Here is a 25399-nt window from a genome sequence, read left to right on the forward strand (position 1 = left end):
CAATGTGGCCAAAACTAATGCGAGGACAGAGGATTAGGAAGCTTTTGAAAGCCAGCAAAGGATGATTAAAAAAACGATTAAGAAAGGGAAGATAGAGTTTGAAAGTAAACTAGCACGAAATATAAAAACAGACAGCAAGAATTTCTATAGGTATATAAAGAGAAACAGAGTAGTTAAAGTAAATGTTGGTCCCTTAGAGGACGAGACTGGGGAATAAATAATGGGAAACATGGAGATGGCAGAAACTCTGAACAAATACTTTGTATCCGTCTTTACAGTAGAGGGCACTAACAATATCCCAACAGTGGATAGTCAAGGGGCTATGAGGGGAAGGAACTTAACACAAGCACAATCACTAAGGAGATGGTACTCAGTCAGATAATGGGACTAAAGGCAGATAAATCACCTGGACCTGATGGCTTGCATCTTAGGGTCTTAAGAGAAGTAGTGGCAGGGATTGTGGATGCATTGGTTGTAATTTACCAAAATTCCCTAGATTCTGGGGAGGTCCCAGCAGATTGGAAAACTGTAAATGTAACACCACTATTTAAAAAAGGAGGCAGACAAAAGGAAGGAAACTATAGACCAGTTAGCCTAATATCTGTGATTGGGAAAATGTTGGAGTCCATTATTAAAGAAGCAATAGCAGGACATTTGAAAAAGCAAAATTCAGTCAGGCTGCGTCAGCATGGATTTGTGAAGGGGAAGTCATGTTTGACAAATTTGCTGGAATTCTTTGAGGCTGTAATGAACAGGGTGGATAAAGGGGAACCAGTGGATGTGGTGTATTTGGACTTCCAGAAGGCATTTGACAAGGTGCCACATAAAAGGTTACTGCACAAGATAAAAGTTCACCGGTTTGGGGGCTAATATATTAGCTTGGATAGAGTATTGGCTAACTAACAGAAAACAGAGAGTCGGGATAAATGGTTCATTCTCTGGTTGGCAACCAGTAACTAGTGGGGTGCCGCAGGGATCAGTGCTGGGACCCCAACTATTTACAATCTATATAAACGACTTGGAAGAAGGGACTGAGTGTAACGTAGCCAAGTTTGCTGACGATACAAAGATGGGAGGAAAAGCAATGTGTGAGGAGGACACAAAAAATCTGCAAAAGGACATAAACAGGCTAAGTGAGTGGGCAAAAATTTGGCAGATGGAATATAATGTTGGAAAGTGTGAGGTCATGCACTTTGGCAGAAAAAAATCAATGAGCAAATTATTGCATGAAACACAAAAGTATAGTATGCAGGTACAGCAAGTGATCAGGAAGGCCAATGAAATATTGGCCTTTATTGCAAAGGGGATGGAGTATAAAAGCAGGGAAGTCTTGCTATAGCTATACAAGGTATTGGTGAGGCCACACCTGGAATACTGCATGCAGCTTTGTTTTCCATATTTACAAAAGGGTAATCTTGCTTTGCAGGCAGTTGAGAGAAGGTTCACTAGGTTGATTCTGGGGATGGGGAAAGTTGAGTAGGTTGGGCCTCTACTCATTGGAATTCAGAAGAATGAGAGGTCATCTTATCGAAACGTATAAGATTATGAGGGGACTTGACAAGGTGGATGGAGAAAGGATGTTTCCACTGATGGGGGATATTATATCTTGACCAAAGAGTCAGAGTAGATACTGCAAGCTCAAAGTAAGGTGTGACCGTAGTCCTTTATCACAGATCTCAGAGCGCCTCTCCAGCCTGTGAGGTCTCCTTATATACAGGTGCTCCCAAGAGATCCCACAATCCCTTGGGACTCCAGGGGATAAGCCCTCTGGTGGTTAGACATGGTATTTACAGGTTTACATACATAACAACACTCCCCCCCCCCCAAAGTCAATAGTGTAACTATATACAATGTGAGTTGATCTGGGACCTTCCTTTCCCTGGTTGATCATCTCGGTGCAAATGCTGGTGTTGGTGAATCATTTGTTGGGCCTTCGCTGGGTTGCTGTGCAGCTGGCCTTGCTGGGCTGCTGGGGGTGGTGAGTCATGCTGGGCTGCTACAGGTGATGGGTTCTGTTTCATGGTCAACCGCTGGGTCGGTTGCCACTTGTGTGTGTTGGAGGGTCGAAAAAGGTAGAGTCTATTGTGGGTTGTTCTGGATAGCCCGTAAATCTGAGCTTGGTTAGGTCCAAGTGTTCCTGCAGGTGAGTCCATTTGCGAGTTTGACCACAAATACCCTACTCCCCTCTTTGGCCAAAACAGTGCCAGCAAGACACTTGGGACCTTGTCCATAGTTCAACACAAATACAGGATAATTTATCTCAATTTCACGTGACACATTTGCACGATTATGATATGTGTTCTGATGAAGCCGCCTGCTCTCTACCTGTTCATGTAGATCAGGGTGGACTAACGAGAGCCTTGTCTTAAGTGCCCTTTTCATGAGCAGTTCAGCAGGAGGAACCCCAGTCAGCGAGTGGGGTCTTGTGCGGTAACTAAGCAGGACTCAGGATAAGCGAGTCTGCAGTGAGCCTTCAGTTACTCTTTTCAAGCTCTGCTTGATTGTTTGAACTGCTCGTTCTGCCTGACCGCTGGATGCTGGCATAAATGGGGCAGACGTGACATGTTTGATCCCATTGCAGGTCATGAATTCCTTGAATTCGGCACTGGTAAAGCACGGCCCATTGTCACTTACAAGGACATCAGGCAGGCTGTTTGTGGCAAACATGGCCCGTAGGCTTTCAATGGTGGCAGCGGACGTGCTTGCTGACATTATCACATATTCAATCCATTTGGTGTATGCATCTACAACCACTAAAAACATTTTTCCCAAGAACGAGCTTCCATAGTCGACATGGACCCTAGGTTTGGAGAGCCAGGACCATTAACTTAGTGGCGCCTCCCTGGATGCATTGCTTAACTGGGAACATGAATTACATTTGTGCACGCAGGACTCTAAGTCTGCATCGATACCGGGCCACCACACGTGGGATCTGGCTATTGCTTTCATCATTACGATGCCTGGGTGGGTGCCGTGGAGATCACTAATGAAGGTGTCACTGCCCTTTTTTGGCACTACTACCCGATTACCCCATAGGAGGTAGTCTGCCTGTATACACATTTCATCTTTGCGCTGCTGGTACGTCTTTATTTCTTCCTGCATCTCTCACGGGACACTAGACCAACTCCCGTGGAGCAAACAGTTTTTCACTAAGGACAGTAAGGGGTCCTGGCTCGTCCAGGTTCTGATTTTTCGGGTGGTAACAGGTGATTGCTCACTCTCGAATGCTTCCATTACCATGACTAAATCTGCAGGATGTGCCATCTCCATCCCTGTGGTGGGCAATGGCAGCTTACTGAGAGCATCGGCACAGTTTTCTGTGCCTGGCTTGTGGCAGATGGCATAGTTTTATGCGGACAACATGAGCACCCATCTCTGGATGTGGGCCGATGCATTCGTATTTATCCCCTTATTTTCAGAAAAGAGGGATATAAGCGGCTTATGGTCGGTTTCCAATTCAAATTTGAGCCCGAACAGATATTGATGCATTTTCTTTACCCTGTAAACACATGCTAACGCTTCTTTTTCGATCATACTGTAGGCCCGCTTAGCCTTAGACAGACTTCTGGATGCATAAGCAATCGGTTGCAATTTCCCAAATTCATTAGCTTGTTGCAATACAGACCCAACCCCGTACGACGATGCATCACATGCTAGTACCAAACGCTTACATGGATCGTACAACACAAGCAATTAGTTTGAACATAACAGATTCCTTGCTTTCTCAAAGGCATTTTCTTGGCTTTTACCACATATCCATTCATCTCCTTTGTGCAGTAAAGAGTGCAGGGATTCTAACAATGTGCTAAGACCAAGTAAGAAGTTACCAAACTAGTTCAGGAGTCCTAGAAACGACCGCAGCTCCGTCACGTTCTGTGGTCTCAGTACGTTCTTGATTGCCTCTGTCTTCGAATCGGTGGGCCTGATGCCATCCGCCGCGATTCTTCTCCCCAGGAACTCCACTTCAGGCGCCAGGAAAATGCACTTCGAACATTTTAGCCAGAGCCCAACACGATTAAGCTGACTAAGAACCTCCTCCAGGTTCTGCAGGTGCTCAATGGTGTCCCGACCAGTAACCAAGATGTCGTTCTGGAAGACCACGGTGCGCGGGATCGACTTCAGCAAGCTTTCCATGTTCCTCTGGAATATCGCCACAGCCGATCGAATCCCAAACAGGGATCTGTTGTAAATGAAGAGAACTTTGTGCGTGTTGATGCAGGTGAGGCCTTTTGATGATTCCTCCAGCTCTTGCATCATGTAGGCCGAGGTCAAGTCCAGCTTCGTGAACATTTTCCCTCCCGCCAGCATCGCAAATAGGTCATCTACTTTTGGTAGTGGGTATTGAGCCTGCAGTGAGAAACGATTGATAGTTACTTTGTAATTACCACAGATTCTGACGGTGCCGTTTCCCTTGAGGACTGGAACAATCGGGCTGGCCCACTCAACGAATTCAATCGGCGAAATGATGCCCTCTCATTGCAGCCTGTCCAGCTCGATCTCCACCCTCTCTCTCATCATGTAAGGTACCACTCTCACGTTGTGATGGAAGGGTCGCGCCTTTGCTCCTTGGAAATTCCTGATGCCTGGTTCGAACAGCGCAGGGAACTAGTTTAGAACCTGGGCACATGAGGTGTCGTCGACGGACGAAAGCGCTCGGACGTCGTCCCAGTTTCAGCGTATCTTTCTCAGCCAGCTCCTGCCAAACAGCGTGGGACCATCACTCGGTACCAGCCAGAGTGGTAACTCGTGCACCACTCCATCGTAGGAGACCTTTACGGTAGCACTGCCAATTATGGGAATCAGTTCCTTTGAGTATGTTCTCAGTTTAGTACGAATGGGAGTCAGGCCTGGCCTTGAAGCCTTGCTGCATCACAATTTAGCGAAAGTTTTTTTGCTCATTATGGACTGGCTTGCGCCCGTGTCCAGCTCCATGGAGACCAGGAGTCCATTTAATTCAACCTTCAGCATTATCGAGGGACACTTTGTGATAAACGTGTCGGTCTGAGGCTCTGGTTCATCATGATCCACCGTGGATCTGTCCTCCTCTGCAACATGATGGTTTGCAGGATTAGCAGGGTTTGCAGCTCGCCTGCACATGAACTGGAGGTGTCCCATTGTTCCACAGCCATTGCAAACGTATCCTTTGAAGCAGTATGAATGGAATCGATGATCATCCCTGAAGCGCCAACAAGGTGTTAATTGACTTGTATTCACCACCCTTGGTGGTGGACTCTGAGCCATCTGCGGACGTGCAGCTACAGGCGTGAAGGTCCTGCCATGTACATTTCGATTCAAAAACAACGTTACTTTGTTTGCAGCAGCACTAGTGCGCTGAGAAATGTGTTTGGTATTGTCACTGGTGGCGATAAACGCCTCGGCTATCGCTATGGCTTTACTCAAGTTTGGGGTCTCTACCGTCAAAAGTTTGCAAGTATTACTTCATGTCCAGTGCCAAGTACAAAGAAGTCCCTGAGCATGTGCTCCAAGTGTCCTTCAAATTCACAATGTCCTGCAAGGCGCCTTAGCTCGGCAACGTAGCTTGCCACTTCCTGGCCTTCAGACCTCTTGAACGTGTAGAACCGATACCTCGCCATTAGAACGCTTTCCTTCGGGTTTCGATACTCCCAGATAAGTGTGCAATTTGTCTGTGGGTTTCGCTGGAGTGAGCAGGTTTTTCATGAGGCCATACGTTGATGCCCCGCAAATGGGAAGGAGGCTTGCCCTTCGTTTGACAGCGTTTGTTTCTCCTTCCAGCTTGTTGGCCACGACGTATTGGTCGAGTTGGTCCACGAAGGTTTCCCAATCATCTCCCTCCAAAAATTTCTCCATGATGCCCACAGTTCTCCATCTGTACCTCATCAGTTGTTATATCTTGAACAAAGAGTCAGACAAGATACTGCAAGCTCAAAGAAAGGTGTGACCATAATCCTTCATTATACACCTCAGAGCGCCTCTCCAGCTTGTGAGGCCTCCTTATATACAGGTGCTCCCAAGGGATTGTGGGATCCCTTAGGACTCCAGGGGATATGCCCTCTGGTGGTTAGACATGGTATTTACAGGTTTACATACATAACAGGGGAGACTAGAACTAGAGGGCATAATCTTCGAATAAGAGGCTGCCAATTTAAAACAGAGATGAGGAGAAATTTCTTCTCTGAGCGTTGTAAATCTGAGGAACTCGCTGCCTCAGAGAGCTGTGGAAACTGGGACATTGAATAAATTTAAGACAGAAATAGACAGTTTCTTAAATGATAAAGGAATAAGGGGTTATGGGGAGTGGGCAGGGAAGTGGACCTGAAGCCATGATTGTATTAAATAGCGGAGCAGGCGCGAGGGGCCGGATGACCTACTCCTGCTCCTATTTCTTATGTTCTGAAGATTTTATGAGAAGTTGTTGGAGTCATGCTGGACTATGCCAAGGAGCCTCTGACCCATGACAGCAAATATGGAGAAGTCTACAACCTGCCTTGTTCACAGTTCTGGCACAGCATGGAAACTTACCTCCCTGTTGGACAACATGAAGGCAAATGGCATGTTGGCCTTCATAGCGAGAGGATTTGAGTACAGGAGCAGGGAGGTCTTACTACATAGAAACATAGAAACATAGAAAATAGGTGCAGGAGTAGGCCATTCGGTCCTTCAAGCCTGCACCGCCATTCAATGAGTTCATGGCTGAACATGCAACTTCAGTACCCCATACCTGCTTTCTCGCCATACCCCTTGATCCCCCAAGTAGTAAGGACTACATCTAACTCCTTTTTGAATATATTTAGTGAATTGGCCTCAACAACTTCCTGTGGTAGAGAATTCCACAGGTTCACCACTCTCTCAGTCCTAAATGGCTTACCCCTTATCCTTAGACTGTGACCCCTGGTTCTGGACTTCCCCAACATTGGGAACATTCTTCCTGCATCCAACCTGTCTGAACCCGTCAGAATTTTAAACATTTCTATGAGATCTCCTCTCATTCTTCTGAACTCCAGTGAATACAAGCCCAGTTGAGCCAGTCTTTCTTGATATGTCAGTCCCGCCATCCTGAGAATTAGTCTGGTGAACCTTCGCTGCACTCGCTCAATAACAAGAATGTCCTTCCTCAAGTTAGGAGACCAAAACTGTACACAATACTCCAGGTGTGGCCTCACCAAGGCCCTGTACAACTGTAGTAACACCTCCCTGACCCTGTACACAAATCCCCTCGCTATGAAGGCCAACATGCCATTTGCTTTCTTAACCGCCTGCTGTACCTGCATGCCAACCTTCAATGACTGATGTACCATAACACCCAGGTCTCGTTGCACCTCCCCTTTTCCTAATCTGTCACCATTCAGATAATAGTCTGTCTCTCTGTTTTTACCACCAAAGTGAATAACCTCACATTTATCCACATTATACTTCATCTGCCATGCATTTGCCCACTCACCTAACCTATCCAAGTCGCTCTGCAGCCTCATAGCATCCTCCTCGCAGCTCACACTGCCACCCAACTTAGTGTCATCCTCAAATTTGGAGATACTACATTTAACCCCCTCGTCTAAATCATTAATGTACAATGTAAACAGCTGGGGCCCCAGCACAGAACCTTGCAGTACCCCACTAGTCACTGCCTACCATTCTGAAAAGTACCCATTTACTCCCACTCTTTGCTTCCTGTCTGCCAACCAGTTCTCAATCCACGTCAGCACACTACCCCCAATCCCATGTGCTTTAACTTTGCACATTAATCTCTTGTGTGGGACCTTGCCGAAGGCCTTCTGAAAGTCCAAATACACCACATCAACTGGTTCTCCCTTGTCCACTCTACTGGAAACATCCTCAAAAATTCCAGAAGATTTGTCAAGCATGATTTCCCTTTCACAAATCCATGCTGACTTGGACCTATCATTTCACCTCTTTCCAAATGCGCTGCTATGACATCCTTAATAATTTATTCCATCATTTTAGCAACTACCGATGTCAGGCTGACCTGTCTATAATTCCCTGTTTTCTCTCCCTCTTTTTTAAAAAAGTGGGTTTACATTGGCTACACTCCACACCATAGGAACTGATCCAGAATCTTTGGAATGTTGGAAAATGACTGTCAATGCTTCCGCTATTTCCAAGGCCACCTCCTTAAGTACTCTGGGATGTAGTCCATCAGGCTCTGGGGATTTATCGGCCTTCAATCCGATCAATTTCCCCAACACAATTTCCCGACTAATAAGGATTTCCCTCAGTTCCTCCTTCTTACTAGACCCTCTGACCCCTTTTATATCCGGAAGGTTGTCTTGTGTCTCCCTTAGTGAATACTGAACCGAAGTACTTGTTCAATTGGTCTGCCATTTCTTTGTTCCCCGTTATGACTTCCCCTGATTTTGACTGCAGGGGACCTACATTTGTCTTTACTAACCTTTTTCTCTTTACATATCTATAGAAGCTTTTGCAGTTCATCTTAATGTTCCCTGCAAGTTTCCTCTCGTACTCTATTTTCCCTGCCCTAATCAAACCCTTTGCCCTCCTCTGCTGAGTTCTAAATTTCTCCCAGTCCCCGGGTTCGCTGCTATTTCTGGCCAATTTGTATGCCACTTCCTTGGCTTTAATACTATCCCTGATTTCCCTTGATAGCCACGGTTGAGCCACCTTCCCTTTTTTATTTTTATGCCAGACAGGGATGTACAATTGTTGTAGTTCATCCATGCGGTCTCCAAATGTCTACCATTGCCCATCCACTGTCAACCCCTTAAGTATCATTCGTCAATCTATCCTAGCCAATTCACGCCTCATACCTTCAAAGTTACCCTTCTTTAAGTTCTGTACCATGGTCTCTGAATTAACTGTTTCATTCTCCATCCTAATGTAGAATTCCACCATATTATGGTCACTCTTCTCCAAGGGACCTCGCACAACGAGATTGCTAATTAATCTTCTCTCATTACACAACACCCAGTCTAAGATGGCCTCCCCTCTAGTTGGTTCCTCGACATATTGGTCTAGAAAACCATCCCTTATGCACTCCAGGAAATCCTCCTCTACCGTATTGCTTCCAGTTTGGTTAGCCCAATCTATATGCATATTAAAGTCATCCATGATAACTGCTGCACCTTTATTGGATGCACCCCTAATTTCCTGTTTGATGCCCTCCCCAACATCACTACTGCTGTTTGGAGGTCTGTACACAACACCCACTAACCTTTTTTGCCCTTTGGTGTTGTACAGAGCCTTGGTGAGGCCACACCTTGAATATTGTATACAGTTTTGATCTCCTAATCTGAGGAAGGACATTGTTGCTATTGAGGGAGTGCAGCGAAGGTTCATCAGACTGATTCCCAGGATGACAGGACTGACATATGAAGAAAGACTGGATCGACTAGGCTTATATTCAATGGAATTTAGAAGAATGAAAGGGGATCTTATAGAAACACACAAAATTCTGATGGGATTGGACAGGGTAGATGCAGGAAGAATGTTCGCGATGTTGGGGAAGTCCAGAACCAGGGGTTACAGTCTAAGGATAAGGAGTAAGCCATTTAGGACCGAGATGAGGAGAAACTTCTTCACTCAGAAAGTTGTGAGCATGTTGAATTCTCTATCACAGAAAGTTGTTGAGGCCAGTTTATTAAATATATTCAAAAGGGAGTTAGATGTGGCCCTTACAGCTAAAGGGATCAAGGAGTATGGTGAGAAAGCAGGAATGGGGTACTGAAGTTGCATGATCAGCCATGATCATATTGAATGGTGGTGCAGGCTCGAAGGGCAGAATGGCCTACTCTTGCAGCTACTTTCTATGTTTCCATGTTTCTAACATAGTTGGAGAAAATACCTAAATGAGGCAAAGGTTAGGTACAGGCTCCGCAGTGGAGTCTGTTCATCCACACAACAGCAGGCACATTGACGTAGAGGCTTACAGCAAGGACCAACTGGGGCTACCAATGGGTGTTGCTGCTGTCTCTCCTGATGGCAACACTTTCACAGCATCCTGCCCATCCTCTCCCCACCAGTCAGCTTGCACTAAGAATCATTAAAATCAAGCACAGCATGAACCAACTGCTAGGAAAGGGAAGCACCATGGTGGCAGGCAGTAGGCACAGAAATACTATTTTATATTTTCATTAATAAATAATTTATGTGTGTCATTAGCTGAGTTAGCAGAGTTTCATTCTAGAGCTAAGGGGCTAGGAAAGGATCAGAATGATGTAAGGTTCGAAAATCCACGGCCGCATTTGAAATACCGTAAGGACAAGAAAACTAACATGGGATCGTTCCATACACTAAATGAACATTCTTGGCCAAGTAAAAGCAGGCTGGGAAAATGTGGGGGCGGATACAGACATTGTGGAGTCTGGCTCACAAGCGAGACAGGGGCACTGGCCAGTGGGGGAAAAGTGCATTCTAGCAGGCCAATCAGGGGTCGAGTCGGGCCTGAAGTGGGGAAATTTTCAACCAATAAGGACTCCCCGGCCCAGTTTGAAAATGACTCCCGCCTTCCCCCCCCCCAATCAAACTACGAATGTGGGCCATTATCTACCTAATTAATATGGACAATAGCTCTGAATCAAAACTATGAATCACTGCAGGAATGGCCCACTGACTCCCAGGACTATAACAAAGGACCCACAGACTTCCCGGCACCTATGTACACTGAAACAATACCCTGGTCCTCACACCTGCATGTAACTGTGACATCTTCTGATTAAATATTCAAAACCATCTCCCTGCCCAAACTTACACAATGGACCACCCACTGGGTTTGAGCGCGAAAAGACCAGAACGGAATTGAATACAAATATAGGACACAGAACCACCAGAAAAGCAGTTGTGGAGAAAACAGCTGTGGAGAAAAGACAGTTGTGGAAAAAGGGAGTTGTGGACCAAAAAGGAGCTGAGAGAGTTTTGCAAACTTTGATTTTGGTTGAGACTAAAAACGCACGAGCCAACCTCCTGGTTAGTAAGTGGCAGCAGGTGCTGCTGTTAGCCCTGAACACACTGGACAGGGTGAGAATAGTCGAAGCATCAGGCTGGGGCACGCAGAGCTGTGCAGACCTGGACACCTGGTTCAATAACCTGGATTCACAGCTGGAGCCGGACGATAACCGAGAGGCAGATAGAAGAAACCGACGCAACATCGAGGAGGAAACCCAAACAACAACATAAAACCCACCCCAGAGGGACCCCGAGCTGCAATACGCACCCCCAGAACCCCGAGTTGATAGGATTGAGAGTATAGCCCAAACCCCCTCACAGACTCAATTTAGGATAGGAATTGGTCGGAAGGGTGGGAGTGGGAGATGTGGTTGTGTGTGAATGGAATGTTTTAACCTCTTGTTTTCCCCTTCCCTGTTGCGAGACTTTTCGGGTTGTTGAATGAGATTTTGCCATTACTGCTATTTTATGACCTCTTCCTATGCCCTCTATCTTTGTGTTTGCTATTCTAATTAAACAACATTCACCATTTTGTACTCTTATCCATTGTGTCTGGTGTCTCATTACTCACCCATCCTCATAAATCGCACGTACAGAACTCAAGGGGAGTGTGGAGTCGAACCCACACCCCAAGCTCCCCTTACAATGATGATGCTGGAAAAGAAGGAGGGTGTAGTGGGATATGGTGAGGTTTCATTTTTATTGAAGGTATGGAGGGGAAGACTTCCTTAGAAAGACCAGCTGAATGTCTCAGACTGCCGGCAAAACTCCTTGTGATCTTCCTTCAACCTATTGTACCTCATTCTACAACTGCTCTTCTGAGGTCTCTGCTGCAGCTCTTCCAAGTAAATGGGGCCGATATTCGGTACCAGTTTGTGATCAGTACCCGAGGCGTGGTGGGTCTTTCTACGCCAGGCATGGAAATTCCTGGCAGCGAAATTGGGGTTACCTCCCCCAAGAGGAAGTGGAGCACAATGTCGCACACTCCACTTCCTCTCGGGGGTGGATCTGGGGCGCTAAAAGTGGTAATTTTGCACCACTATGCAGAGAGCCAGGTAGCACTGGCGGGAGCACAGGGTCCTTCCCTTCTGTTAAAGGGGAGGGCACACTGCAAACTCTGCAATGGGGAGAAGGGGGGTCACCATTTCTCCACCGGGAAGCGGGGTGCTGTGGTAGCAGCCCGGCACAGAAGCGGAGTGCCGGGCTGTAACATTGTGGTACGGACTCCGCGAATTGAAAAAGGCATTGCTGTGACCAGTAAGCCAGCCATTTTAGATTTTCTCCTCACAAGTTCGCGACCTGGGAAGCTGGCTTGGGCATTGCCCATGGCAGCCTCACGAGGCGCTATCGAATTTTTGCTCCGGGGCAAAAACAGGTCACAGCGCACGGTGATGACGTTGTCATTGCCGGCACAGCAGCCTCGGCACTACCGACAGAAGCGGGGCGGTACCGGTTTTCATTTCCGCTAACTCCCACGGAACTCACGGAATCCAGTAGTGGCCCTGTGCCCCGGGCGAGAAGTTGTTTGCACCCCGTTACCATCCCCCTCGGGTCGCTAACGGGGGACGCAAACGACACAAATTTCTCCCCCATCTCTCAACCATCAGATTGTGGAGAATGTAGCACATCAGGATGATCCAGGAAACTTTTGCTGGACTGCCCCCAATCTATTAAGGTATTGGAAGCACTGCTAGAGGATGTCAAGGCAACAGTGGGTATCTTTAATCCCCCAGAATCTAACACTCCACTAGCTGGAGATAAAAGACTTGGCAGTTACTTGCAGGAGTCCACAAAAATGGATGTTGAAACCATAGTGATTCATGCAGGTGGAACTGCTTTTCAGGAGGAATACAAAGGGCATGATGACATGTGTGACATGATGACAACCCTGGACTTTGGGGCATCCTGTCATTTTGAAGAGGCACAGGGCTCAAATCTGTTGCTCCTGTAGTCCACGGTGAACTTAATATGATTATTGGATCTTTTGAACAAGGCATCAGTCATTTGTTGAATGCAATAATGCACTACTGATTGACTGATGTCACACATGTTCCCAATGTAGAAACTCCGAAGCAAGAATAATGATGGGAGCAGGACTTTGACTGACATTGGCAGCACTGTGCCTAACTCTACACATGATTGCCGGTTCTCCTGCTACAGTTCACAGAGTTCTTGAACCATATCCCTGAGGAAAGAGGTCTACAAAGATATTACTCCTCTGTCAGTTTGAAAATAATCCTGTGTGGGTAAGACATGTATTCTCCAATGAGGTATTCTCCAATGCCTGATACAGCACCCCCTGTCAACATCCAATACACCCAAGGAACTATTCAAGATAAACAACAACACCAGTACCTGGCTGCGTTTTTGCAGCAACAAGCTATGAATGAATCTCTTACATAAACCCAAGGCGTATGCATTTCTGTATAAGACTTCAATTTATGGGTTAATTTATTCTGTGCAAGCTACAGAAGAAATTAAATTCATTTGTATCAATTTCTTTTGAATTGCAAGCAGTTTTGTGCTATCAAGCATACTCCCAAATATTCATCTGTCTTTACCCACCATCGCTATCATTCATCCAGAGTTGGGCACTATTCACAGACAATACTGTCCTCTCTTAATATTTGATGACCTTTTTAAATAACACCTTCATTTTTACTGGATCAGTAATCACATTCCAATCTACTTTTTCAATTGCATTTCATCATGTAGATGTTTGCGGTTTCCTGTTCCAATGCACACTACACAATCAACATTACCAACGTTATTTGCAATATCTCCTTTAGTATGATGATACTGAAATATTCTAAAATGCAGAGTGCTTTTTAAATTTATGGCACTTCCCTGTGTGAGCACATTGACTAATTTACAAGGTAAATTCGCACCGCTGTTAGGATCCGGGACATTTGTAGCTTATGGGTGCGCTGCCCATCATTTTCTGATGCATGCTTAGATTTTGTGCTCAAGTCTCTGGAGTGGGGCCTGAACTCACAACCTTGAACCCAGAGGCGAGAGTGCTACCAGAGAGCCACAACTGACAATTAAAATAATATAATAATTTTATACAAAAATATTAGTTACTTTTGGTGCTGTTACAGTAAATAACGATGATAGTTGTGGAGACTGCTACAGAGTAATTAAGGCAATTATCACACTGCTTTGATCTGAGATTAGAATCCCGCAATCCAGCTAGCCGATTGATACGGGTGATGATTTTGTGCATTTCTCAGCCAGACTGCTAGCTAACTCCGATCCCACCATAGAATAGAAGGTAAGAGGAGATTTAAAAAATACATACTCACGTCTTACGAACAGTTCTATTGGTGCAAAACGTGTTGGATGATTTATCAGACAGGTTACATTCTCCAAGCTGTTTCTATATTGTGTTGGTTTGTAGTTGCTGGTAACTCTCCTGGTTGCATTTTGGTTCTGAGTCCTATTTCTTCCTCTCATTGAGATAGTTGATGACAACCACACAATATTTGGTGCTAGGCCGCCATTAGCAGCTCTGCACATTGTCACAAGTTGATCTTTAAAGTCGGTGTGATGCATTTTATTAAAAGCAGGAGGGACTAGAGAGGGCAACAAATTAAGACATTATTTGTCAATTAGAACAATATGAAGACTGCAATATCATTCAGGAATTAAGTATCTCATTACATCAATGGATTCAATTTTATGACCATAGTATTTCTTAATTTCCATGCATCTTAATGAACCAGTTCAAGAAATTCTTTGAAAACCATTTGAAAGTTTTATCTTCACACTGTCTAATATAATACAATGACAAGGGGTAGTGAAATGTTTTATTACAGTTAACTTACTCAGAACTGTCAGCAGTACTCGATTTTCTGTGGCTGCGCAAGAGTTTGTAAATACACAAGTGTTTGGCTTTTCAGTAATAAGCTGGCTATTACTGACTCTGTTGGTTAATGAGGCATTGATGAGTTTCGAACAGGTGGCATTTCCTAAAGAGCTGTTCTTTAAGATTACAGCAAGGGAATGCATCGTTTTGTTGTATTCCACCTGCCATCGAGGACTGCTGATTGCTGCTTTCTCAGTTAATTCACAACGTGAGCCCACACCATTTCCAAGTCCAGATCGACGTTTTTTCTGTATTTGTTTCCCTGCAGAAATAACTTAATATTAATGCCAAAAATCTTAAAGAGATATAAATGTAATAATACATTTTGACAGTGAGAACTTCTTGGTTGATAGTATTGAGTCTTCAACAATGACAGGAAAGAAGTTCTTTAACAGCAGATTCATTCTCTGCCACTCGTGTCCTGTCCTGTATTAACACTACCACCCTTGTCCTTGATGACCTACATTGGCTCCCAGTCATTCAAAATATTAACTTTAACATCCTTGGCCTCATATTCAAATCCCACTATGGATTCTCTCTGTGCAATTTGTTCAGATCTATATCCCCTCCTGAACACTCCATTACTCTGAATCTAGCATTTGCATATTCCCCCTCTCTCTGCTACTAAATTGGTGCAAGGATCTTTAGTTTCCTGGATCCTACTCTTTACACCTTCCTCCCTAAACCTTTCCACCTCTCCAACTCTCTCTACACCCTTAAAAACCTTCTTAAGATCAATTTATTCGACCAAGCGTACATTCACACATCCTAATCTCTCCTTTCCTGCTGAGTGCCTGTTTTCTTACTGCAATTTGTGTCGGGATGTTTAGTTACTTAAAAGATGTTATAGAAATTGTAATGTGTTGATGTAAGAAACTATTTTTAAACTATCTCTTTCGATAAAGTAGCTTAAAGGGGCATTGTATCCTGGTATAATAAATGAATATTTTCAGGTTTGAAATCCAAAGTGTACACATTAACATTAGACGTATTCAAGGCTTTTAAATTGTGATTTAAAACTAGCAAGTACAAAGCTAGGGCTCTACATGTGAGACAGTGAGTTAATCTTTTACTCTGGGAAGCAAAACATGGAAACAAAAAGAGAAGTCGGCCGAGAATTAAGTACAGAAATTTCTATCGAAGGATTACCATCATGTATGTTGAATTAATGGGTTTGGAGGATACTGACAGAAGCACCAACGATAGTCGACCGATGGAAATGATGAGAGTTGATCTCGGCCAGAATGACGGTAGGGGTGCTACAGTTGAGCTCAGCAGAAGGAAATAAAGTTGTCCAGGGTTCTCACTTCTGATTGCTATTTAGTGATTCCTACTGGAAACATACTTGTGCGGATGTTGGGTTAGGATAGGATCAGGCTCAGCTGTGCCCTTCTCTACTCTCTTGTTGAAATGAGTATTGACCCTCATTGTCAAGCCTCACAAATGTATAGAGATTACTTGGATGAAGTGCTGGAGAATGCAGTTCCCATGGAGCCATAACCCAACATACAGCAAGCACTTTCAAGAGTGAGGAGGAGTGAGAACGTGAAAAATTTCACCAAGAAGAAAAGAAAATGCAACCCTTTGCTCCACCATTGGTGACACAACCTTCAGCCTCCTTGATTCTGCTCTTTTGAAGACCCTCCCTGAACCTCTCCACCTCTCACACCACCTTTAAAAACTTTCTCAAAAACAATTTATTTGATCAGGCTTTCAGTTACCCCTCCGAATCTCTCGCTTCCTGGTTTGGTGCCTGTTTCCTGGCACCTATTTGTGAAGCTCTGCATTGGGAGCTGTTTATGATAAAATCTTAACTCATAGCTCTACTAACGGGGGGACTTTTAGACTTTTAGACTTGATTTAAAAATTATGCATGATCTAAACTCTTACAGATTTATACGAGTAAGTAACAATGAGTTACAAGAATCTATCCACTACCTTCACTTGCATCTTACCGTACAATGCATCGATGATCAAAGATTATCAATAATCATAGACTGGTGACTATTGTAACAGTAATTAGAGATTAAAACAGCAGAGAGCTAGGAGTAACATTTATTATTCACAAACAATGTCAGAATTAATTGCATTATTTTGTGCTTACAGATGATATAATTTGATTTGAAAAGCATGAATTTCCATCATGGAACAATCAGTGTGTGTACTGTAAACACACGCAGGTTTGCACTTGGTCTCAACAATATAGGGCTATCCTCAGTATCTGTGTCTCTCCTTAGTCAGTACTTATAAATTGTATGTCCAGAATAATTGCTATGCATTCCTGTCTCTGAGCCTAGTAACCTTTTGCCAGTAACTCTATCTAAAGGGCAGCCCTGTCACTGATGAAGTACTGCTATTTTTCTGAATGCATCAATCAAGAGAGCGCAATAGTTTAATTGGAATTCATCACCATGAATGATCTGCCTAAAGCTGGCTCAATTCTCCATGCCATCTCCCATATTGTATCTGCTTCTACCACCCATTTTTGCAGTGCATTCCAGATCATAACAACTCACTGTGTAAAACAATGTTTGCTCATGTCGCTTCTGGTTCTTTTGCCAATCATCTTAAATCTTTTGCGATTACACTCTAGGTATTACCAGCACCTCTCTTTATAAGCACTAAGGAGAGACGCAGAGACTGTTGTCAGCCCTATATTATTGAGACCAAGTCCAAATATGACAGCACTTCTGGTCTTTTGTGCTACATATGAGACCGAAGAAGAGAGGAGAAGAGGAGAGAAGAGAGGAGGAATGGTGAAGATAAAAGGAATTGAGAGAAGAGAAGAGGAATGGAGAGGAGAGGAATGATGAGGAGTGGCAAAAGGAGAGGAAGGTGGGAATGTACCTTCAATTTAGTAAATATAACTGGAAAGATATGTGCAGACATCTGAAGGTGAGTTTTCTGTTTGCCTGCTCCCAGCACAGAGACTGTTCACAGTACAGAGACTATCTGCCAACAACACGTCAGGAAATAGCATGCAAGAAGCTAACAAATTCCCACATGTCCGCAATATTATTCAGTCACTATAATTCCTTGCAATAAATATTAAAGATACTGTGGTAAGTGAGAATAATATTGCAACATATTTTACACTACAAAAAAGGAAATTCTTTGGGACTGGCTGAAAGTAAACTGTCTGTCATACTTTTAAACCTTTAATTATAAGGGGCTCTGTCAACACAGTGAAAGCAGTGCAGCAAAGCTACACACATCTAACCAATGGGAAACAACACAGCAGGGCTGAAAATATCAGATGTTACTCAACAATCAAATCAACAAGAAACACTGCTTCCTATCAGCCCCATTATCATAGAATGATACAGCACAGAAGGAGGCCATTCGGCCCAGCGTGCCTCTTTGGTCGAGATACCCAATTAATCCTACTCCCCTGCTTTTTCCACATAGCTCTGCAATTATTTTCCTTTCAAATATTTATCCAATTCTATTTTGAATATTACTATTGTAACATTTCAGATCACAACAACTCCCTGTGTAAAACAATGTTTGCTCATGCCGCCTCTGGTTCTTTTGCCAATCATCTTAAATCTGTACTCTCAGTTTATTGATCCTCCTGCCATTGGAAACAGTTTCTCTTTATTTACTCTATCAAAACCATTCATGATTTTGAACACTTCTATCAAATCTCCTCTGAACCTCCTCTGCTCTAAGGAGAACATCTCAGCTTCTCCAATCTCTCCACATAACTGAAGTCCTTCATCCCTGGTATCATTCTAGTTATTTATCCTTTAATCAACATAAAAAAACAGATTATCTGGTCATTATCACATTGCTGTTTGTGGGAGCTTGGTGTGCGCAAATTGGCTGCCATGTTTCCTACATTACAACAGTGACTGCACTTCCAAAGTACTTCATTGACTGTAAAGCGCATTGAGACATCTGGTGATCGTGAAACACATTATATAAATGCAAGTCTTTCTTTTTAAATCTGTTCTGCACTCTCTCCAAGGCCTTGACATCCTTCCTAAAGTGTGGTGCCCAGAATTGAACACAATACTCCAGCTGAGGCCCAAGCAGTATTTTATAAAGGTTTAGCATAAGTTATTAACTTTTGTAATCTATTCCTCTATTAATAAAGCCAATGATACTGTATTCTTTTTTTAACAGCCTTCTTAACTTGTTCTGCCGCATTCTAAGATTTGTCTACATATACCCCCAGGTCCTCTCCGCATTCTTACAACCAAAATATATCACTTCACACTTCTCTGCGTTAAATTTCATTTGTTATGTGTTGCCCATTTCTATGTTTTTGTTCTCCTGGTCAGTAACTAACTGCCTCATTGTTCAGTTTCATTTCATCTGCAAACTTTGAAATTATGCCCTGTACAACCAGGTCCAGGTCATTAATATATCAAAAAGAGCAGTGGTCCGAATACCGACTCGTGGGGAGCACTACTGTATATTTCCCTCCAGCCTGAAAAATAACTATTCACCACAACTCCCTGCTTTCTATGTCTTAGCATATTTTGTATCAATGCTGCCACCGTCCCTTTAATCCCATGGGCTTTAATTTTGCTAACATGTCTTTTATTTGGTACATTGTCGAATGTCTTTTGAAAGTCCATATGCACAACATCATCTGCACTACCCTTACCAACCGCTCCGTTACTTCATCAAATAACTTGATCAAGTTAGTCAACCACGATTTGCCTTTAACAAATCCATGCTAACTTTCATTTATTAGCCCATATTTTTCTAAGTGCCAATTAATTTTGTCCTGGATTAATGTCTTCAAAAGTTTCCCCATCACTGGCCTATAGTTGCTCGGTTTATCACTCTCCCCTGTTTTAAACAGGGGTGAAACATTTGAAATCCTCCATTCCTCTGGCCCATATCAAAGGAGGATTGGAATATCGTGGCCAGAGCCTCTGCAATTTCCATCCTTATTCCTTCAGTAGCCTCGGATGCATCTTATCCGGAATGGGTGACTTTTCTCCTTTGAGGACTGCCAACCTTTTAAGTAAACATAGAAACATAGAAAATAGGTGCAGGAGTAGGCCATTCGGCCCTGCGAGCCTGCACCGCCATCCTCTTTATCTATTTTTATCCTATCCAAAATGCTACTGCCTCCTCCTTTAATGCGACATTGGCAGCATCCTCTTCTCTAGCGATGACAGATGTAAAGTACTAATTTAATAGCTCAGCCATGCCCTCTGTCTCCACAAGAAAATCTCCTTTTTGGTACCTAATCGGCCCCACCCTTCTTTTGACTACCCTTTTACTATGATAAAGGTGCTTACAATAAAAATACAAACGCATTAGGGAGGACTAAAATTGACCAGTGCTTAAATATCAATTATTCTAAATAGCACAATCCGTGCAGCTCCATCTATATTGAGACTTAATGAAATTCAGTGAGCGCCCTTTGAAAAGATTCCACAAATCTATAATGATAATAGTCATTTTTTGTCTGTCCTGAGGTGGAAGCAGGGCCAGGAGCTGGGAGCATGTGGTCCAGACTGATTGATAGTTGCACCGACCAATGGACGAAAAGTACGCGCCCGGCCTCGCAACCAATCAGAGCAGGGAGCGATGGGTCTGCTTCAATGAGGAGGTGGCAGTGGATGTGGCAGGGCCAATGGGCGAAGGCACGGAGGCGGGGCCTCCCCGGGCATTGCTGTAGAGCTGGGAGAGAGAAAGAGAGAGGGAGAGGGAGGGGGAGAGAGAGAGGGGGGAGAGGGAGAGAGGGGGAGAGAGGGTGGATGAGGGTGGGAGGGAGAGGATGAGTGGGAGGGAGGGAGAGGAGGGGAGGGAGAAGGAGGGTGGGAGTGAGAGAGATTGGAAGTACAGGGAGGGTGGTAGGGAGAGAGAGTAACAGGGAGAGGGTAGGAGAGAGGGAGAGGGTGGGAGGGAGAAGGTGAGAGGGAGAGAAAGGGAGGGAAAGAGGGAGGGAGAAGGAGGAGTGAGAGAGAAAGGGAGGGAGAGGGATGGAAGGAGAGACGGAGGAAGACGGGAGGGGAAAGGGTGGAAGGGTGGGCGAGGGAGGGTAGAGAGGGAGGGAGAGAGAGAGAGAGAGAGAAGGGAGGGAGGGTGGATATCAGCATTGAATCTACAGACGAAGAAGATGCTAACAGTCTAAACATGTACTGTTGCAATAAAGATGTTAATTTGACCGCAAATGTTTTGCGGGTCTCTGCTAGTAGATAAATAATATCTCATTGCTGCTTGATTAAATGACTGAAATAGCATCTTGTTTGCATTTCTCATTTATTCCATGACATGTAAAATCAAGTGTACTTAAGCTGAATGGAATATATTGCAAATAGATAATCAAGAAATCAGATTTCTTCTTCTTCTTCTGAGGTAGTCTCTTGGAGTCGAGGATGACTTGCTTCCACACTAATATGAGTTCTAAGGTGACTGATGAGTCCCATACGAGATCTGTAGTCTCCATTACAGGTGGGGCAGGTGGTGGTTGAAGGGATGAGTGGGTGGGGTGTTGGTTTGTCGTACGCTTCTTCCGTTGTTTGTACTTAGCTTCCGTTTGCTCCCGGCGAAGAAACTCAAAGTGTTTGGTGCCTTCTCGAATGCTTCTCCTCCACTTTGAATGGTCTTGGGCCAGGGATTCCCAAGAGTCGGTGGATATGTTAAATTTTTTCAAGGAGCCTTGAGGGCATCCTTGAAGCGTTTTCTCTGCCCTCATGGGACTCGCTTACCATGATGGAGCTCAGAGTAGAGTGCTTGTTTCGGGAGTCTTGTATCAGGCATGCGGACAATGTGGCCCAGCCATCGGAGCTGATTGAGCATGATCAATGCCTCGATGTTGGAGCTGTTGGCCTGAGAGAGAACACTGATGTTGGTACACCTATTCTACCAATGAATTTGCAGGATTTTGCGGAGGCAGCGTTGGTGGTACTTCTTTAGTACTTTGATGTGCCTACTGTACGTTGTCCATGTCTCTGAAGCATATATAGCGGGGCGGGTATCACTGCTGCTCTGTAGACCATGAGCTTGGTACTGGGATTGAGATCTTGTCTTTTCCTCAGGCGACTGAAGGCTGCACTGGCATATGAAGGCGGTGTTGGATTTTGTCATCGAAAGGCTCCCAAGGTATGGAAAGTGGTCCAAGCTGTCCAAGGTCATCGTCATGGATCTTCATAATCGAGGGGCAGTACTGTGCAGCGGGGGCAGGTTTGTAGCGAACCTTTGTCTTACGGATGTTTAATGTAAGGCCTAGCCTCTCGTACGCTTCAGTGAAGGTGTCAACGATGGTTTGGAGTTTGGCCTCCGAGTGTGTACAGACGCAACCGTCATCTGCATATTGTAATTCAAGAACAGATGTTGAAACAACCTTGGTTCTGGACTGGAGGCAATGGAGATTGAACAATTTCTTGTTTGTCCTGTAGATTAGCTCCACTCCAGCTTGTTATAGGTGAGATGAAATATTGAAGCGAGAAAGATTGAGAAGAGTGTTGGCGCAATGACACAGCATTTGCATTGGGTCTGTGATGGATTCATTGGTAGGATCATGGCTTGCATGTCATCGTGAAGCAGGTGGAGGATGGTGACAAATTTTTGAGGACAGCCGAATTTGAGAAGGCACTCCATAATCCCTCTCAATTGACAGAGTCGAAGGCCTTTGTGAGGTCTAAAAAGATCATGTACAGAGTTGATGCTGCTCCCTCCAGTCTTCTTCAATTTGTTGTGCTGTGAAAATCATGTTCGTTGTGCCTCTTAGTGGTCAGAATCCGCATTGCGACTCCGGGAGGAGGTCTTCGGCCACTGGGAGGAGACGATTGAGGAGGATTCTTGTGATCATTTTTCCTGTGGCAGACAGCAGGGAAACTCCTCTGTAATTACTGCAATCGGACTTATTACCTTTCTTGAAGATAGTCATGATTATGGCGTCTCTGAAATCCCCTGGCATGCTCTCCTCCTTCCAGATAAGAGAGATGAAGTCATGGATTTGTGCCAAGTGTACTTCTCCGCCATGCTTTAGTATTTTGGCGGGATTTCCATCTGCTCCAGAAGCCTTGTTGTTTTTCAGCTGTGGGATGGCCTTTTCAACCTCATGCCAGGCTGGGATTGTGCCAAGATAGTGGCGGATAGCATGCTGTGGGATGGAGTCAAGGTCACTCACGTCAAAGACAGAGTCTTGGCTAAAGAGATCTTTGAAATGCTCCTTTCAGTGGGCCTCGCTGTCCTTGATGAGCAGCTCTCCATTTTTAGCTCCCAGTGGGATAGGTGCTTGGGTGCTTGGGCCATAGGTGGTCTTGACTACGCTAAAGAATCTACACACGTCATGATTGTCAGCTAGTTGCTGGATCCCCTGCGTTCTTTCCACCCATCATCTGTTCTTTAGCTCACGAGTTTTTTGTTGGACCTCGGCCTTCAGTTGTCTGTAGATCTGTTTTCTTTCTTTCGAGTTGTGATGATGTTTCAAATTCAAGAATGCCTGCGTTTACGATTTATTAGCTCCTGGATCTCGCTGTTGTTCTCATCAAACCAGTCTTGATGTTTTCTGGTACAGTAACCAAGAATCTCTTCACAGGAGCTAACTACGATGGACTTCAGGGCAGACCAGGCGCTATGGGCTCTCTGTGGCTCTGATTCATTGGGAGTCGTCAAGTTGGCTGTGAGGCGTTGACTTTCTTTGCAGGATCTTTAAGTGCTTCAGTGTTGATTTTTCTGCGGCAGAGTTTCTGTTGTCAATGCCATATTGAGGCTAGGTTGATGGAGACAACATAGTGGATTAGGCAGTGGTCAGTTTAGCAGTCCGTTCCTGTCATGGCGTGGGTGATGCGGACATCCTTGCAGTCCCTCACTCGGACAATGACATAGTCTAACAGAGGCCAATGCCTGGAACGAGGGTGTTGCTATGAGGCCTTGTACTTGTCTCTCTGACGAAACAAGGTGTTGGTTATGACAAGATCATGTTCCAAGCATTTCATCAGGGGGAGGATACCTGGAATTGGTTTTCCCTACTCCTTCCCTGCCAATCGCACCTCTCCAGAGGTCTGTGTCCTTTCCAACTCTGGCATTAAAATCGCCAAGGAGAATTATCTTGTCGTCCATTGTAACTCTGGACAGAGATTGTTCAAGACTGGATTGCGATTCCTCTTTGACCTCGTCCGTAGCTTCCAGGGTTGGGGGATACATGCTGACAACCATAGCGTACTGTTTCCAGGTTAGAGTGAGCCGAACGGTCATGAGGCATTCATTTACCCCACAAGGGGAATCTCTAAGACGCCAAACTAGCTCATTTTTGATGGCAAAGCCAACCCCATAGAGACAGCATTCTTCTTTTGGTTTGCCTTGCCAGAAGAAGTATCCGCCACCTTGTTCCTTGAGCTGACCTTCTCCTGCCCGCCGTGTCTCGCTCAGGATGGCAATGTCGATAAAACCCAATGAACTTGACAATTGCTGGATTACTGCCGGTTAAAATTCTCAAGCAACTGCTTTACTAATCCATTGCTCATTGCCAAACATAGAAACATAGAAACATAGAAAAATAGGTGCAGGAGTAGACCATTCGGCCCTTCGAGCCTGCACCACCATTCAATAAGATCATGGCTGATCATTCCCTCAGTACCCCTTTCCTGCTTTCTCTCCATACCCCTTGATCCCCTTAACTTTAAGAGCCACATATGACTCTCTCTTGAATATATCCAGTGAACTGGCATCAACAACTCTCTGCGGCAGGGAATTCCACAGGTTAACAACTCTCTGAGTGAAGAAGTTTCTCCTCATCTCAGTCCTAAATGGCCTACCCCTTATCCTAAGACTATGTCCCCTGGTTCTGGACTTCCCCAACATCGGGAACATTTTTCCCGCATCTAACCTGTCCAGTCCTGTCAGAATCTTATATGTTTCTATAAGATCCCCTCTCATCCTTCTAAACTCCAGTGAATAAAGGTCTAGTTGATCCAGTCTCCCTTCATATGACAGCCCAGCCATCCCTGGAATCAGTCTGGTGAACCTTTGCTGCACTCCCTCAATAGCAAGAACGTCCTTCCTCAGATTAGGAGAGCAAAACTGAACATAATATTCCAGGTGAGGCCTCACCAAGGCCCTGTACAACTGCAGTAAGACCTCTCTGCGTCTATATTCAAATTCCCTAGCTATGAAGGCCAACATACCATTTGCCTTCTTCACCGCCTGCTGTACCTGCATGCCCACTTTCAGTGACTAATGAACCATGACACCCAGGTCTCGTTGCACCTCCCCTTTTCCCAGTCTGCAGCCATTCAGATAATATTCTGCCTTCGTGTTTTTGCCCCCAAAATGGATAACCTCACATTTATCCACATTATACTGCATCTGCCATGCATTTGCCCACTCACCTAACCTGTCCAAGTCACCCTGCAGCCTCTTAGCGTCCTCCTCACGGCTCACACCGCCACCCAGTTTAGTGTCATCTGCAAACTTGGAGATATTACACTCTATTCCTTCATCTAAATCGTTAATGTATATTGTAAAGAGCTGGGGTCCTAGCACTGAGCCCTGCGGCACTCCACTAGTCAGTGCCTGCCATTCTGAAAAGGACCCATTTATCCCGACTCTCTGCTTCCTGTCTGTCATCCAGTTCCCTATCCATATCAGTATATTACCCCAATACCATGTGCTTTGACTTTGCACAACAATCTCTTGTGCGGTACCTTGTCAAAAGCCTTC

General features: G+C 44.7%; 1 protein-coding gene across 1 annotated transcript in view; it reads right to left on the minus strand.

The window, feature by feature from the left end:
- The window catches only part of LOC139245599 (nectin-1-like), a 225676-nt gene that overhangs the window by 175787 nt on the left and 24490 nt on the right, over positions 1–25399 (minus strand). The window contains exons 2-3 of the mRNA XM_070871195.1: positions 14724–15026; positions 14202–14471 (exon numbers count right to left, since the gene is read on the minus strand). Of these exons, the coding sequence (XP_070727296.1) occupies positions 14202–14471; positions 14724–15026 (573 nt within the window). The remainder of the gene's footprint in view (positions 1–14201; positions 14472–14723; positions 15027–25399) is intronic.

This window comes from Pristiophorus japonicus, unplaced genomic scaffold (assembly GCF_044704955.1).
Source record: "Pristiophorus japonicus isolate sPriJap1 unplaced genomic scaffold, sPriJap1.hap1 HAP1_SCAFFOLD_224, whole genome shotgun sequence".
NCBI classification, from domain to species: domain Eukaryota; kingdom Metazoa; phylum Chordata; class Chondrichthyes; family Pristiophoridae; genus Pristiophorus; species Pristiophorus japonicus.